The sequence below is a fragment of the Lepidochelys olivacea genome, assembly GCF_965140295.1.
Source record: "Lepidochelys olivacea isolate rLepOli2 genome assembly, chromosome: 1".
Classification (NCBI taxonomy): Eukaryota; Metazoa; Chordata; order Testudines; family Cheloniidae; genus Lepidochelys; species Lepidochelys olivacea.
The window spans coordinates 242,288,171-242,304,822 of record NC_140411.1 but is presented as its reverse complement, the minus strand read 5'-3'; the positions used below and the strand labels follow the sequence as shown (position 1 = coordinate 242,304,822).

Below are 16,652 nucleotides of genomic sequence, written 5' to 3'. Positions count from 1 at the left end.
GACTGCACAATGAACCTGAGTGTTTGATTCCTGGGTGTCAGCATCCCCACTGCAAAGCCCTGCCCATGTTACTCTGTCCTCACTCTTTCTGCATTCACTTGTATCTGTCTATCTGTCTGTGTGTCTGCCTGTCTAGGGGAATATCCCATGCTGATTCTTTATGCAGAGAAGCTCTAGGATTCTTTCCCTGTCAGTTGTGGAAGAACTTGTCTGTCCTTAAAGGGGAATTGTGAGAAGGGTTTGGAAAGACTATCAGCACTCTAGTGTTTTAGCCTGTGTCTTCACTGCAAAGTGGGTAGGTTCCAGCACATGTTATAGCAGAGCCACAGTTCTAACCCTCACCTTCAGCCAGGTAAGCTAACCCAGGTTTAAAGTACCTTTAAAACCAAGTCAGAGGGTTTTTGTGTGGACAGTAGGGAGGTTAAGTCTAAAACACAGGCAATACAAGAGTCTGGGTTAACTGTGTAGTGTAGACTTACCCTTAGATTCTTCTAATCTAGTATCATTAATGCTCTACCCTGCCCCCCCCTCTGTAAGGCAACAATATCATTCCTGTAGCATGCTGGCCAGTAGTGCACACAGTATTTTAACTGGGATCTAACTAGTGCTTTCATATCTGTGGTTTTGTATTCTTTTCTGTCTGACTCTTAACAAAGTAATCTAGTAGCCTGTTTAACATTTTTCTGCTTTGAATTGAGCTGATGGGTTTAATGATTTCTCTACAATAACCCCAATTCCTTTTCCTGATCAATGTGCTGAACAATTGTTTTATTTAACACGTTTCCTAATTTGGTACCTTCCTCCCAGACTAATTATCTTACATTTGTCTTTCTACTTTAAAATGTATTTAGCATCCACCAGTCAGTCTCCTAAATGATACAAATCCTTTTCATCGTTATTTGCATTGGTTATCCTACTAGCTTTACACTTTATAGATCTTTGAACAAGTGATAAGTTAAAAAATTAGGAAGGGACAGTGGGAAATTTGATTTTTTTTTTAAATAGAAATGGTCCCCAACTGGAAAATTTGGAACCAAATTTCAACCTCCACCCTACAAAGTTTGTGGGGAGGGAGTTTGGAATCAGGTTTTTGGTTTAGACATATCTGTTTTTTAATAGTTTGATATTGAAATTTTAATCCCACTTAAAAGTTTTACTCTTCATGGGGCCAAATTCTGTACTGATTTTTATCCCATGTGGCTCCAGTGAAATCAGCACAGAATTTAGCCCATGCTGTCTAGTTTTCACCATTCCTGTCCTGCAACAACAAATCTCCATCTATGTGTCCACCCACGTGACAGTTTACGAATGCATAAGGGAAAATTCAAAATAAATAGCAACAGCCAGTGTAAATGCATTCCAATAAGAATATGTAAAATGGACAACGTTCTTGTGAAGAGTCCAGAAGATAGGAAAGCCACCAAGAGAGTGCTCCTCTGTGACAAATGCGTTCCAGGAAGAAATTTAACCATGGATCTTTCTATCCAAATGTAGTATGGCTACCTACAGCACTAAAGGAGAATATACTTATTGTGTCAGTAATGGTCTTATTTATTTGAGGCCTGTAAGTAAAGTTTTCAGACAGAGTACTCTGATTTATAAAACAGAAGGAGCAGCCATTGCTATTTTCGAGCAGAGTAATACTAAAGTGTTAGTTATTTGAGGTAGAGACTCATCCATCCAAGTACTAATTTGGCCCAAACACATTTAGGTTTTGTGTGTGTGTGTGTGTGTGTGTGTTTTTAAGGCAAAGTTACAATCAAGCATTAACATACTACATTATACGTTACTTATGACTTATTCAGGGTCAGGTTAATATTCAAGGAACCTAACTAAAGATTGTGCCTTGCTGGCAGGGGAGCCCTCCTCCTCTTAGTAGGCTAAACAAGGTGGCTGAATTTCTAAATGCCTATCCTATTTTTGGTGCTTCTCTTGTATACATACTTAGTGTGACAGCTTTTCCATTACAAGGACAGTCCATATTATACTATATCACAGTTTCAGAGGAGGAGGAGTCACATTTTTCCAATAATTTGTAATACCAAGTCTAACTGCTGACAGTAAAAAAGAAATGAATTTGTCATTCTGTTTAAAATGAAGGTCCTTTACTGGAGCAGTAAGTAAGCAGGTCGGGGGATCTCTAGGAAGCTGGCATTTTGGCACAAGTTGAATCTCTTTAATAATTTTCTCCTAAAAAAGGGGTGGGCAAACTTTTTGGCCTGAGGGCCACATCTGGATATCGAAATTGTATGGTGGGCCGTGAATGCTCACAAAATTGGGGGTTGGAGCATGGGAGCAGGTGAGGGCTCCGGCTGGGGGCGTAGGCTTTGGGGTGCAAGAGGGTGGGACTGAGGGGTTCAGAGGGCAGGAGTGGGATCCAGGCTGGGGCAAGGGGTTGGGGCACGGGAGGAGGTCAGAGGTGCAAACTCCAGGCAGTGCTTACCTCAAGCAGCTCTCAGAAGCAGCGGCATGTTCTCCCTCTGGCTCCTATGCAGAGGCATGGCCAGGCAGCTCTGCACACTGCCCCATCCGTAGGCGCTGCCCCTGCAGCTCCCATTGGCCCTGTTTGCTGGAAGACTGACAGCCTAGCAGAAACATACGCTATCATGAAGAGGCCCTGATTTTGATTCCTGGGCTCATATTCTCTGTTTCCAGGCAATCAGGGGCACTGCTGGGGCAGGGGCAGCATGCAGAGCAGAGCTGCATAGAGCAAGCCCCTGACCCCCCTCCCCGGCAGGATCTCGAAGGCCGGATTAAAACATCTGAAGGGCCAGATGCGGCCCCTGGGCCATAGTTTGCCACCCCTGTCCTAAAACCATCTAATTCTTGGACACAACCACCACGTGTGCAAGTCTGTTCCCTTTTCCCCGCAACCCCTCCAACAGAGCACCTCCCTCATAGCAAAACTACGATGGACCTTAACTGGAGTCAAATGCCATCTACATAGTAATTTATATAAAAAAAAATTCTGTATGAGCTACATAAAATTGAAGATGTATATCCCCTTTCCTACACCCACTCATCCAGATCAGTTTCTTTGTCCAAATCTCTCTCCCATCTTTTCAGTTGGGTTGTTTTGTTATCAACATCTTTTTCAGTCAAAATTGTATATATTTTAGAAATTAAACTGGTTGTTCCACCTTGCTCCTGGCTCAACTTCTCAGATGTGGTTAAAGATCTAGATAGAGTCACCTTGTATGCAGATTTTGCAATTCAATGTTTGACCTGTAATACTGAAAATACATTATCTTTATATTGTTTACATTTTCACATATTTCTTGGTATGATTTCAAACCAAGACCCAGGAACAGCTATCCAAATTGAGTAATCTCAGGTCTTACCCACAGCAAATAGTCACTTCGGTATTTCCTAGGGATTAATTCATGATTATTAATGAAAGTAGCTAACGGAGAGAGCCTCAGCAACAGGAATTTTAAAAATGTGTGCAAAGCTGCAAAGGTGGTCTGGATGAATGGGTAATTGTTTTAATTTCTGGTACCCTTAATTTATTTTTAACGAACAAATATTGTGCATAGCTATATTTCTTGTTTGACTTTTACCCAGTGTTTGGATGGTCTATTGTTAATCCAGTTGATTACGTCTGGTAATTGTGATGCATAATAATAACAACAACAATAAGAGAAATTAGGGAAAGCTAGTCCCTTTGCAGGCTTATTCAGAACTTTAGAACTCACCCTTGGTCTTTTATGTTTCTGTATAAATTTTAACATCCTGCCATGTTTTTAATGTCATGCCAGGGATACCAACAGGGATGCACTAAAACAAAAATAATAACTTTGGGGGGACATTTGTCTTTACTGAGGCTTACCGTCCCTAGCCAAGAAATTCCTTATTCATTCCGTTCTTCCAAGTCTTTCATTATTTTTATTCCACATTAAAGGGTAATTTGCCTCAAGAAGTTTTGTATCTTTTGTCACAATATTTATTGTAAAAAGATTTCATTTTTTCTGTCTGAGTATGTGTATTGGTCACTTCACCTCTCAGATGCACTCAGAATCTTATGTTATTCAGGGTAGGAAATAAGAATTGTGCTCTGGGTCAGGGCCGTCCATAGGGGGATGCGGGGCCAGTGGCAGAAGTGACGAATCGGTCACTTCCGGGATCTACCTGTCTAGGGTGACCAGATGGCCCGATTTTATAGGAACAGTCTCAATTTTGGGGTCTTTTTCTTATATAGGCTTCTATTACCCCCCACCCCCTGTCCAGATTTTTCACATTTGCTGTCTGGTCACCCTAGACCCATCACTTCCGGGACCGACCGTGCTGGCCAATCGGTCTGGCCCATGGGGCCCCCCAAAGCGCAGGGCCTAGAGCTGTCACCCCGATTTGCAGTACCCAAGGGACAGTTGTGCTCCAAGTCATTGGTCATATTTGAAAAAGAACTCAGAACAAAATGTTTGCTTGTATGTTGTATCTCTTCCCTCCACTATTAATGAATGTTTTTGTCATATTTAGATTGTAAGCTCTTTTGGATAGGGTCTGTTTCTTCCTATGTGCGTCTACGTTGGCTAACACATTTTGGGTGCCATTGTCATGTAAATAATAAAAAATAGATAATAGTGGGGGCAACGGTCACCATTTTCAAAAGTGACTTAGGGCCAGATTTACACAAGTATTTAGGCAGCTGAAGATGCAGATAGGGGCCTAACAGGGTTTTCAAAAGCACCTGACCAGATTATGTGCCTGTAACTCCATTGAAGTCCGATAGGAGTTAGGCACCTGACCTGCTTAGGCATGTCTGAAAATCCCTCTAGGTGCCTATCTGCATCTCTAGGTACCTAATTATCTGGCTATCTTACCCCTTAGGCGCTTTTGAAATTGTTACACTGTGTTTGGATGGTAGTCTCAATTTTTCTATGTGACCAGTGTAGATATACTAGATGAAGTGGCAAAATGAGTTTTTTGTTGCTTTCCCAGGTCAGATTATTTTTCTTCCCTCAAATATCACACTGAGGTTCTGTGCAACTAGTCCTCTAAAGATGATGTTTTGGAGTTTAGCCAACATTTTTGCTCCATTTTCTTACCCAAGAAAGGAAAGTGCAGCAGTGGCTGATATGGTAGTCGAGATAGGCTTCAAGTGTAGAATCCTAACAGTTCCCCAGAAAGATCTTTCTATATTTGACTAAAACATGTCCCCAGTAGATGCTGCAGTCTTCCCAGGAAGTAAAGACTGCCGTAATATACACATCCCAGAACGCACTTTTACATTTACGAGATCATTGTTTGAATTTGTTATACTATTAGCTTTTACGTTTTACAAACCTCCATGCACATGACAAGTTGCAGTTAAGGAGGATTATTGCTGCAGGAACAGGATGCTGCCCAGAGCTCACCCCAACTAAAAAATTCTGTGGTATTTAGAGGACATATAAACTTGTTGAATGCAAACCATAAGAGCTAAAATCCTTTCACTTCAACGGGCTAAGAGTATAAGTGAGAACTATATAAAAATAACATTTTGATGTGCTCCCCAAAATTGAGGAAACAGACATACTGGGGAAAGATGCTTGTAACCCAAACTCCACGAGCCCTCCACTCAAACTTTGATGTATTCAAAATCCTGATCCATATCTTGTGCCTGGAGCCTATCTCTATTACTATCCAATGCTCAGAGCATAATCTTGAAACTGCCACTATTCTTTATTTCAAAACCCTCTTTCTTCAAATAAGGCAAAGCATGCAGTCCCTTTTCAGAGTTATGTACATGCTAGTTTTACAGTTCTAAAAGTTGTTTTATACGCTGTTTTATTATTATCTGAGTACAAAAAGCAACCAAAACATTTCTTAACCATATTTTTTCATGCTCACATAATTCAAGCCTGGCTGCAATGCTGTATGTCAAACTTTCTAAACAAATGGCTCCCATTGGAGTCAATGGCAAAACTCCCATTGGTTTCAGTAATTGGGTCCAAAATTTGCTTCTATGTTTGAGTTCCAACCTCTAAAGTACTTTTCTGAGAAAGCTGTGATTGAGTGAGAACAGGCTCAGAGTAGAAGTGTCACTGGATCATCTCAATGAGTCATTTTTCAGCCTTGGGGCCAGACTGTTTGGCTCTGTGTAGATGTGCCAGGGGAGGGCACAAAAAGCCTGTCCATTGGTGGACCTGTGCAGGGACCAGCCACAGCCCTAGTGCTTGTACTGAGCACCAAGACTTCTCCAGGAGAGCGGTGACAGTAGTGTCCCCAGAGGAATCGTGGCCCCACACTGAGAGCTGGAAGCCCATGCTACATCATGGGAAAGGGTATGACAACAGTCATGCTGACCTGCAAGCTCCCAAAGCTTCTGCACGCATTATACCTACCTCAGTGACAGCACAACTCTTAGAATCCCTGGTAGGGTAATAAATATCTGCATCCCTTCTGCCCAGCTGCATGTTAAAGGCACACTCCAGGCTTGATTCAAGATATTCTTCTACTTAACTTACAGCATTTGTCCTGTGTTCGTGGCCAAAATAGTCTTCTTCTAATGGCTTTCAATATGCTGTGTGTAGTTGGCTGCCACATTGCAGCCCGGACATGACTGAATTTTACTGATGCTATGTTATTTGCAAAGCATAATCTTTTAGGATGAAAGACTATATATACAAGACTTGTGATGGGGTATAGGTACCCCATTGTTTGTTGAATGATGAAGGGATTAAACCTTCACTGGACTGGAATAGCTCAGTCCATAGGGGGACTGCCTTAGGTGTGGGCCTGGAGAGAGGGGCAGAAATCTTTGGCCCTTAAGCAGTTGATGCGTGAAGCTGACAGCTGAGCCTCATGCACAAGGAAGTCACAAAACCCCTAAAGCTTCCAGTGGGGTAGAAAGGTGGTCCCAAGAAAGGGGAGTAGAGCTTTCTTCCAAACAGAGAGGAGAGATCTGGAGCCTAAGGGAGTGGATCATAGCACGCCCTCTTCTTTGTCCGTTCTTTTTCCTTACACAGGGTAAAACTGGGACTGCGTGGCCACCCTGCTGAGGGGAATTTTTATTGTGTGGTTGTTTCAGTTAGGTCGCCCTGACAAAAAGGGAACAATGAAAGATGAAGTGCCTCCTAGGAAGAAAACAGACTGAAGAAAGAGCTGGGGTTTGTTTTTGTTTTGCTATTCCTTCCTGGCTTAAAAGGATTGAGGTGACGACTGTGTTACAAGACTCTATAAGTATAAAATAATTGTATTCACACACACACACATCCCCTTGTTTTCTATTCTTCTCTTTCTGGGTAGATTTCAATTGGAAAATCAATTAAAAAAATTAGAAACCATAAAGAAGACATGACACCATGGAAGCACACGAATCAAGAGTATCCCATTTTACCAACGCACATGACTTTTTAAATGGTGTATGCTGAAATTACATTACTAGTCCTGCAACAACCAGTGTGTTCCATCCTGACAGTGTCCACCACTGCCTCTCCTTTGCCTTCTGCACCTTAAGCCAATTTTCTGTCCTGTGCCCTATTTTGCCTCCTACTCCATGACCTTAACCATTGAACTCTGATGTGAAACCTTGTCCAAATACTAGGTCTGTCGATTAATGGCAGTTAACTCACGTGATTAACTCAAAAAAATTAATTGTGATTAAAAAAATTAATCGCGATTAATTGCATGGTTAAGCAATAGAATACCAATTGAAATTTATTAAATATTTTGGGATGTTTTTCTACATTTTCAAATATATTGATTTCTATTACAACACAGAATACAAAATGTACAGGGCTCACTTTATATTATTATTTTTATTACAAATATTTGCACTGTAAAAATGATTAACAAAAGAAATAGTATTTTTCAATTCACCTCATACAAGTACTGTAGTGCAATCTCTTTATCGTGAAACTGCAAGTTACAAATGTAGATTTATTTTTTTTTGGTTACATAACTGCACTCAAAAACAAAACAATGTAAAACTTCAGAGCATACAAGTCTACTCAGTGCTACTTCTTGTTCAGCCAATTGCTAAGACAAACAAGTTTGTTTACATTTACAGGAGGTACTGCTGACTGCTTCTTGTTTACAATGTCACCTGAAAGTGAGAACAGGCATTTGCATGGCACTTTTGTAGCCGGCATTGCAAGGTATTTACGTGCCAGATATGCTAAACATTCATATGCCCCTTCATGCTTTGGCTACAATTCCAGAGGACATGCTTCCATGCGGATGATGCTCATTTAAAAAATAATGTGTTGATTAAATTTGTGACTGAACTCCTGGGGGGAGAATTGTATGTCTCCTGTTCTGTTTCACCCTCATTCTGCATATATTTCATGTTATAGCAGTCTTGGATGATGACCCAGCACATGTTCGTTTTAATAACATTTTCACAGAAGATTTGACAAAACACAAAAAAGGTACCAATGTGAGATTTCTAAGGATAGAAACAGCACTTGACTCAGGGTTTAAGACTCTGAAGTGCCTTCCAAAATCTGAGAGGGATGAGGTGTGGAGAATGCTTTCAGGTGTCTTAAAAGAGCAGCACTCCAATGCAGAAACTACAGAACCCGAACCACCAAAAAAGAAAATCAACCTTCTGCTGGTGGCATCTGACTCAGATGATCAAAATGAACATGTGTCGGTCTGCTCTGTTTTAGATTGTTATCGAGCAGAAACCTTCATCAGAACTTCTAGAATGGTGGTTTAGGCATGAAGGGACATATGAATCTTTAGCACATCTGGCACATAAATATCTTGCAAGGCCATCTACAACAGTGCCATGTGAACATCTGTTCTCACTTTCAGGTGACATTGTAAACAAGACGGGGGCAGCATTATCTCCTGCAAATTGTAACCAAACTTTTTTGTCTGAGTGATTGGCTGACCAAGAAGAAGGACTGAGTGGACTTGTAGGTTCTAAAGTTTTACATTGTTTTATTTTTGAAAAATGCAGTTATTTTTGTACATAATTCTACATTTGTAAGTTCAACTTTTATTATAAAGAGATTGCACTACGGTACTTGTATTAGGTGAATTGAAATATACTATTTCTTTTGGTTTTTACAGTGCAAATATTTGTAATCAAAAATAAATATAAAGTGAGCACTGTACACTTTGTATTCTGTGTTGTAACTGCAATTAATATATTTGAAAATGTAAAAAATAATCCAAAATTATTTAAATAAATGGTATTCTATTATTTTTAACAGTACGATTAATCACGTGATTAATCACGATTAATTTTTTTAATCACTTAACAGCCCTAACTTTTGAAAACCAAAGTATGCCATGTCCATTGAATTTCCATTATCCATCATGGCAGTAGTATCGTCCAAGACTCCAGAGGGTTAGTTAAGCTTGACCTCCCCTGCCTGAATCCTTGCTGTAGGACTATCCTGAACTAAACAGTGCAGTTCCAGGTTTTTCTTGCCACAATAATGAGGAAAGTTTCCAAGATTTTCCTTGCAGACCGTTTTAAATGTATTCATTTAAGATGGTCTGTGAGGAAAATCTTCGAAACTAGCCTCAATACATTTCCTGAAATGTATTTATTTAAAATGACCTGCATTTGTCTCTTGACACTTTGACAAAATAATGGAGTTATTTGTGTCACATTCCAGTCTTCCTCTGAAATCTGGATCAAATCTGCTATGCTCTTACAGATATCAGTTAAGCACTCCCCAATTTCTTAGCCGAGCCCTGTGTATATTCACTGATGAACCCCCACCCTGTGGTGTGTTATCGATTATCCATCTCATGCTTTGGAAATGGTACTGTAATGGCTTTCTTCAAGTGGGTCATCACAGAGATGCATCTTAAAGAATGGTACCACCCCAGGAGTAGACCCCAGAGCCATTCTGACTCAAACACCTCTTTAGTCTCAGTTCCCTCCATTTCGTCCTTGTTCCCAGGTGTTAGTTTTCTGTTGGACGATACCAGTAGCAAGTTACTACTGCCCATACCCCTCTCCCTTGCTTTCTTTCCTCTTGCTCCTGGTACTGGCTTAGCTGCTTGGCCAGGATAGGGGCAGGAGGAGAGCCAAGACTCTACCCATTCCACAGCCATTTCCCATTCACCTGCTCCAGGGAGTAAGTGGTGAGTAGCTCCATTTTTTTCTGTGTGCCTGGTCCCAAGCCAAGGTGCAATGGGAGCTCTTACTCACTTGGGCAGGTATGTAGTCTGAATAAAAATCTAGCCCTGAATAAAGTGACAATGAACTGAGGCAGGGAGTGCTGCGCGCTAGTTCAGACTGAAAGCTTTGTAGGAAAAAAATGGACGATTAATAAGATTAAAAGAAGAAAACACCACACCCAGTAAACCAGGTTTGGTCCAAAAGTAAAGGTAGGTGAAATTGCCAAAGAGAGCTCCTCTTTAAAAGGCCCAGTTGCCTTTTCTGAGACCAGCATTCTACTAGTTTCCCTGGATATGTTTCACAGAGCAGCAGTGCCCAGGGATTTGTAATGGTTGGCTCCAGTGTTCTCGTTTGAGCCACAGTGTCTGCTCCTGCAGGAGATGAACAGAGGACCCAGACTCCCCCTCCTCTGACAGCGCAGGTCTTCAGGAGTCAAGCTTCCACAGAGTGCTCCTCTACACGCTACAGTAGTGCAGTAAAAGCCAGGGAGGTTGATTCTGTGAGATAATTCTGCCTTAGCTCCTGTGCGGGTTTCCAGTCAGAAATCTAGGTAGGGATCAGTCCTGCAAGGTGCTGAGCGTTCTGCCCAAGGTGCAAAAAAGCACGTAAGCCCGTGCTTAACTTACCGCATGTCAGTAGCCCCGTTGCCTTCAGTGGAATTACTCACATGCTTAAAGTTAAGAATGTTCTTAACTGTTTTGGGGCTAGAGTGCACCTCACAGGATTGATCCCATAGTCCTGAGGGGAATATACAGCACCAAGCAACTGCTCCCTGAATCCACCCCTCCCACCCCAGCTCTGGCATCCTAAACCTACAGAGGACTGTCCATAGCTTTGAAGAGGGACCATGCTGTATTTGACCCCAATCCCTCCCTTCCACAGGCATATGGGTGGTTTTGTACACTAAATCTTGCTTCTTTGCTTTCCTCTAGAAGGTCATAGGGACCTTGATCTGGCAAAAAAAAAAAGTGATGATGTTCCTATATAATAAATATTTTTAACATTTTATCAGTGTACATAAATACTGTAGTCTGGGAGCCCAGAGAATGCCACTAACATGTTTTGCTTGCTGAAACATTTATGGAGTCAATTTCAGGCAACAGCATGCAGCCACACTAGTCTGCTAAAGGTAAACAGAAGTGCTTTGGAAATAAACACTAAAAGGTGTTTAAGATCTTAAATTCTTACCAGAATAAAAGAGTAGGCTGAAAAATTACAAATAGTTTATTTTTGTGATTTCCCTTTCCTAGCCTCTACCCACCTGTCTATTTATCCATCCCTGAGAGCTTTTCAGAATAGGTACCATCCCTTCATGAATGTGTAAGAGTGTCTAGCACATTGTGGGGGTTTCCACAAATAAATAAATATACTGAAAAACAACAAATATTTGAACATCATTTCATATTCACTTGCCAGACCTAAGGACTCTCTACTTCTCCTGCATTAGTGAATGGCATCACTAACCTCTATAAAGCAGTGTAAGCACTGGTACAGGAGACATAGTGGGGGTGCTGACGGTGGAAACCATGTGATTGGGTTGTTATTACTACTTCAAGCCAGAGGGCACGGCAGCACCTCCAGCATCCCTAGTTCCAGCACCTATGAGTGTAAAGATGCAGCTCTCCGCTCTGCCGTAGTGGGACAGTTGATGGTATTCCTCTTTTTTAAATCCAGAATCTGGAGTTTGGTCTTGCCAGATAACAAACCGTTCCAGTTTAATTTTAGAATGTATTTATGAGTAAATACTACCCATTTTCTCTGTAAGTGGCATATCCTGGCACCTTCTCCATGCCTGCAGGGGGAAACTGTAACTTGAATGGTTCGCTGTACAGGAGAATGGGGACTGGATGGGGCATAGAGTGGTGGAGTGGGTTCACTCCCTTGCATGTTGTGAGTTCCCAGTTTGGGTGAGCTCTGTGCATGGCAGCATGGGGAGAGTGGGAACAGATGGAGCTTGGGGCAGAGGAACAGTTTAGATGTGGTTTCTCCCATCCTCTCCTCCTCCAGGGGTTTGCAGGGGCTCCTCTAGCCACTGGTGGTCATAGACTCTGGCCTGCGGTGGAAACTTTGTACCAACTTCCCCCAATGCACAGACACATCTAACCAGTGGCAGCCCTCCTATTCAGGACTGGCACAGACCTCAGAGTTTGCCTCTTTAAGATCGAGACCATTTCAATGGCTTTTTTTTTTTAATTTTAAAAAGAAAATCTCTTTGTACTGCTGTTTCCACTGTCCTCCCTCGACTACTCCCATTCTTCTTTCTCTGCTATCCCTCTGTCTTTCCTCTGCCACTCCACGACTGGGTCCTCAGACACTCCTTGTGAGTCAAAGAGATCTGTTTGTGTTGCAGGGCTGCAGGAACTCAGAAAAATAATACTGTGATAACTTGTCAACAATGCCGGACACATGGTGATAAATGTTGTGAGTGATTTTTTTTTCTCCTGCAAGTAGCTTCTGGCATTATTTTTTTGAGCTGACACCTCTAAAGTTGCTACGTTGTTAGCAGTTTTCAACTTCTAGAACCTCTGTGAATACTTTAACAGTAATGTGTGTACAATTTGCTAATTAATGGAATCATTTGGATTTGAAAACAGTTTGTCCTAATGGAATACTGCAAAGCACTTGCATTAATTCATGATAACATTATTCAGTAGCTTTTCTCGTCTTTTCTTCAAAGTTGGTTTATTATAGTAGAGAAGCTTGTTCTAAGTAACCAAGTAGAAGCCCATATAAATCTCTTGGTGATACCAGTTCTCCCGGGCTGTCTGAACTCCTTACCGTCTCCTGTTTATGGTGAAAGCTTTTGATTTTTTACAACCACCACTTTAACAGAAGGTGCAATGGTTTGAACTAACATTGCCTACCCAGTATATCTGCAGTATACTTGAGCACTTTAATGGAGAGGTTGATGATAGACATACATTTTGTATGTTTAAAAAGAGAGCACTTTTTATGCATCATCATGGTTATCTTTCCTCTCAAATGCTTTGGGGAAATCCTCTTATGAATGTTAAATAAATTAATAAAAATAATAATTAATGATTAATAATATAAGACTAGGGTCTTAGAATACTTGACCTCCAAGTCTTGACTACATTTAGAATTGGTGAGGCCTCTAAACTCATTGACAATTAAGAACTTCCTTTGCTTACTTGTAGGATATTATAAAGCCGCAAATTTTGGATCCTGATCTGAAGTTTCATAAAGTTGTTGGAATTAGACAAATTCAGGGTTTGGTTCAGACCTCTCTCTGCCGTTTCCCATGTAGTGATTTTACATTGTGGAGTGGGAAAGTGGTTTTTTATTTTACTTAAGACATCCATTGGGAACCTTCTCCTCGCTCCCAACATTAATAGCATAATAATGTTGTGCTATTTATTGTATTTTCACCATCCAACTGAGGATTTATAACTTTGTAAACATTAGTGAATTTCCAATAACCTTACAGTGTTCCTGTGATGTAGATATTATTATTCGTGTTTTAGAAGTGCGGGAACGGAGGCACAGAGAAGTCCAAGGTGCTGAGAACCTTCAGGTCCCATCATTTTCAAATGGAGTTATGGATGCTCAGCACCCACTGCAAATCAGCCCATAAGTGACTTCCCACCGTCACGCTCTGTGGCAGAGCCAGAACCCTGAACCCAGATTTCTTGATTCCCAGACCCACAGGCACTGGCTTCCAATTGTCCCAGGGGGTGCTCAACCTCCACTTCCACCAGGCCCCGCCCCCACTCCACCCCTTCATCCAAACCCCCACCCCCGCTCCGCCTCTTCCCATCCCTGCCCGCCTCTTCCTTGCCTCTTTCCGCTCCCTGTCCCCAAGCGCGCCTCGTCCCCACTCCTCCCCCTCCCTTCCAGAGGTGGACAAGAGGCGCTGAGAGGGAGGAGGAGGAGTTGATATATCCCCTGAGGAACACCTTATAACAGAGTTTTGGGAATCTTCAGAAACAGCTTCTGTGTTCCATCCCAGAGGTGGTAGCATTCAGTGGTAGGTGAAACGATCCCTTCAGTAGTTTACTTTGTAAGTCAGGTTTGCTGTGGTAAGTTTGTAGAATACTCTGGGCTCACTCTGGATGAAAGGTGCTGTATAAATGTAAGTCACTATTATCAGTTTAGCAAATGCTGGGGGACGGGGATTGGTATTATATGCCCAATAAAAATGAAGCATTTTTCTGTAGTTTACAGTCCTCGATGGCTGTGTTAGCTTTGGCTTGTTCTCTTATTGATAGTGTTGCCTTCTTCCCTCTCTGCAGGTCTCCAAGTGGTTTTAAATTCCATTATCAAGGCTATGGTCCCCTTGCTGCACATTGCCCTGCTGGTGCTGTTTGTCATAATTATCTATGCCATCATTGGACTGGAGCTATTCATGGGGAAGATGCACAAGACCTGCTACTTAGTGCAAGGCGGATTACCGGGTAAGAGATGTGTTACGTGTGGGGGAGTGGGTTGGAGGCTTGATTCACTGTTGCCCTGCACCTTGTGTAACATTTACTCCAGTGCAAAGAACATAAGCACATAAGAACGGCCACACTGGGTCAGACCAAAGGTCCACCTACCCCAGTATCCTGTCTTCCGTCAGTGACCAATGCCAGGTGCCCCAGAGGGAATGAACAGAACAGGTAATCATCAAGTGATCCATCCCTTGTCACCCGTTCGCAGCTTCTGGCAAACAGAGGCTAGGGACACCATCCCTGCCCATCCTGGCTAATAGCCATTGATGGACCTATTCTCCATGAATTTATCTAGTTCTTTTTTGAGCCCTGTTATAGTCTTGGCCTTCACAACATCCTCTGGCAAAGCGTTCCACATGTTCACTGTGCGTTCTGTGAAGAAATACTTCCTGTTGTTTGTTTTAAACCTGCTGCCTATTAATTTCATTTGGGGACCCTTGGTTCTTGTGTTATGAGAAGGAGTAAATAACACTCCCTTATTTACATTTTCCACACCAGTCATTTTATAGACCTCTATCATCCCCCCTTAGGCATCTCTTTTGCAAGCTGAAAAGTCCCATCTCTCCTCATACGGCAGCCGTTCCAGACCCCTAATAATTTTTTTTGCCCTTTTCTGAACCTTTTCCAATTCCAATATGTCTTTTTTGAGATGGGCGACCACATCTGCACACCGTATTCAAGATGTGGGTGTACCATGGATTTATATAGAGACAATATGACATTTTCTGTCTTATAGCTATCCCTTTTTAAATGATTCCCAACATTCTGTTCACTTTTTTGACTGCCACTGCACATTGAGTGGATGTTTTCAGAAAACTGTCCCCAATGACTCCAAGATCTCTTTCTTGAATGGTAACAGCTAATTAAGACCCCATCATTTTATATGTATAATTGGGATTATGTTTTCCAATGTGCATTACTTTGCATTTATCAACACTGAATTTCATCTGCCATTTTGTTGCCCAGTCACCCTGTTTTGTGAGATCCTTTTGTAGCTCTTCGCAGTCTGCTTGGGACTTAACTATCTTGAGTAGTTTTGTATCATCTGCAAATTTTGGCACCTCACCGTTTACCCCTTTTTCCAGATCATTTATGAACATGTTGAATAGTACTGGTCCCGGTACAGACCGTGGGGGGACACCACTATTTACAGCTCTCCATTCTGAAAACTGACCATTTATGCCATCCTTTGTTTCCTATCTTTTAACCAGTTAACAAAGGATGGGAATAAATGGTCAGTTTTCAGAATGGAGAGGGTATCAAATGCTACTATTATGATCTGGTACTGTTTAAACATCCAGCAGGCAGTATCTGTGCACTAGTGTGTATATGACAACAAAAGGTGTAGAGCAATGATGAATTTGGCCCTGATAGTGCAGGGAGGTACTTGGGTGCTGCTGATTTACCAGCTAGAAGAAAGCAAAAACTCTAAGGTTTTGCTCCAAGATGCTGTGCTGGGTTTAGACAGTTTCACAATTTCCTTTGCACTATTTTGGGAATTTCGTGATTGATGTGTGTGTGTGTTTGTGTGATGCTGGTGTGAGTGGCCCTATAGACAGCTCTGGAATCAAAAAGAACAGTTTGCTACGGTATTTGTCTAATTTAGACATTTATATATCACCACTCACTGCTGAGCTAAGTGGAAACTTGAGTTTCCTACACTCTGATTTTTGCAATTGTTTTAATGGGATTTTCCAGGTTTAGAAGGATCTAAAGCCAACCATCACCAGCTAAGACATTTTTAAACATGACTGTCTTTGTCCAAACTGAGGGCAAAATGATGGTAACACCCTTATAGTTAAAATGTTTTAGTCAACATTTTTTCTGCCACAATGCATTTTTCCGATGTAGGCCATGCCTGTGAGGCTGCATTAGGGAAGTGTGAAGTGCCCATTCTGAAAATGTGTCTGTAAGCTTCTGCCTATGGCTGCGAAAACAATGGATTTTTTGCTTCAGTGGCACGTTAAAACATTTTTTTTAATTAGTTTTGGGTCAAACCAAAACCAATTTTTTTCAAAATTTCTTACACATCAAAAAGTTTAAAAAAAAATGTTTTGGGTCAACCAAAAGCTTCATTTTGATTTTGAGCTTTTAATAAAAATTGAAATTAAACTAAAGGAAATTTTAAAACAAAA

General features: G+C 41.5%; 1 protein-coding gene across 3 annotated transcripts in view; it reads left to right on the top strand.

Annotated features, from left to right (window-relative positions):
- CACNA1C (calcium voltage-gated channel subunit alpha1 C) overlaps nucleotides 1-16,652 on the top strand; it is a 633,467-nt gene that overhangs the window by 380,759 nt on the left and 236,056 nt on the right. For all 3 annotated transcript variants that reach the window (XM_084640503.1, XM_084640501.1, XM_084640502.1), the window contains exon 6: nucleotides 14,320-14,481. In XM_084640503.1, the coding sequence (XP_084496629.1) occupies nucleotides 14,320-14,481 (162 nt within the window). The remainder of the gene's footprint in view (nucleotides 1-14,319; nucleotides 14,482-16,652) is intronic.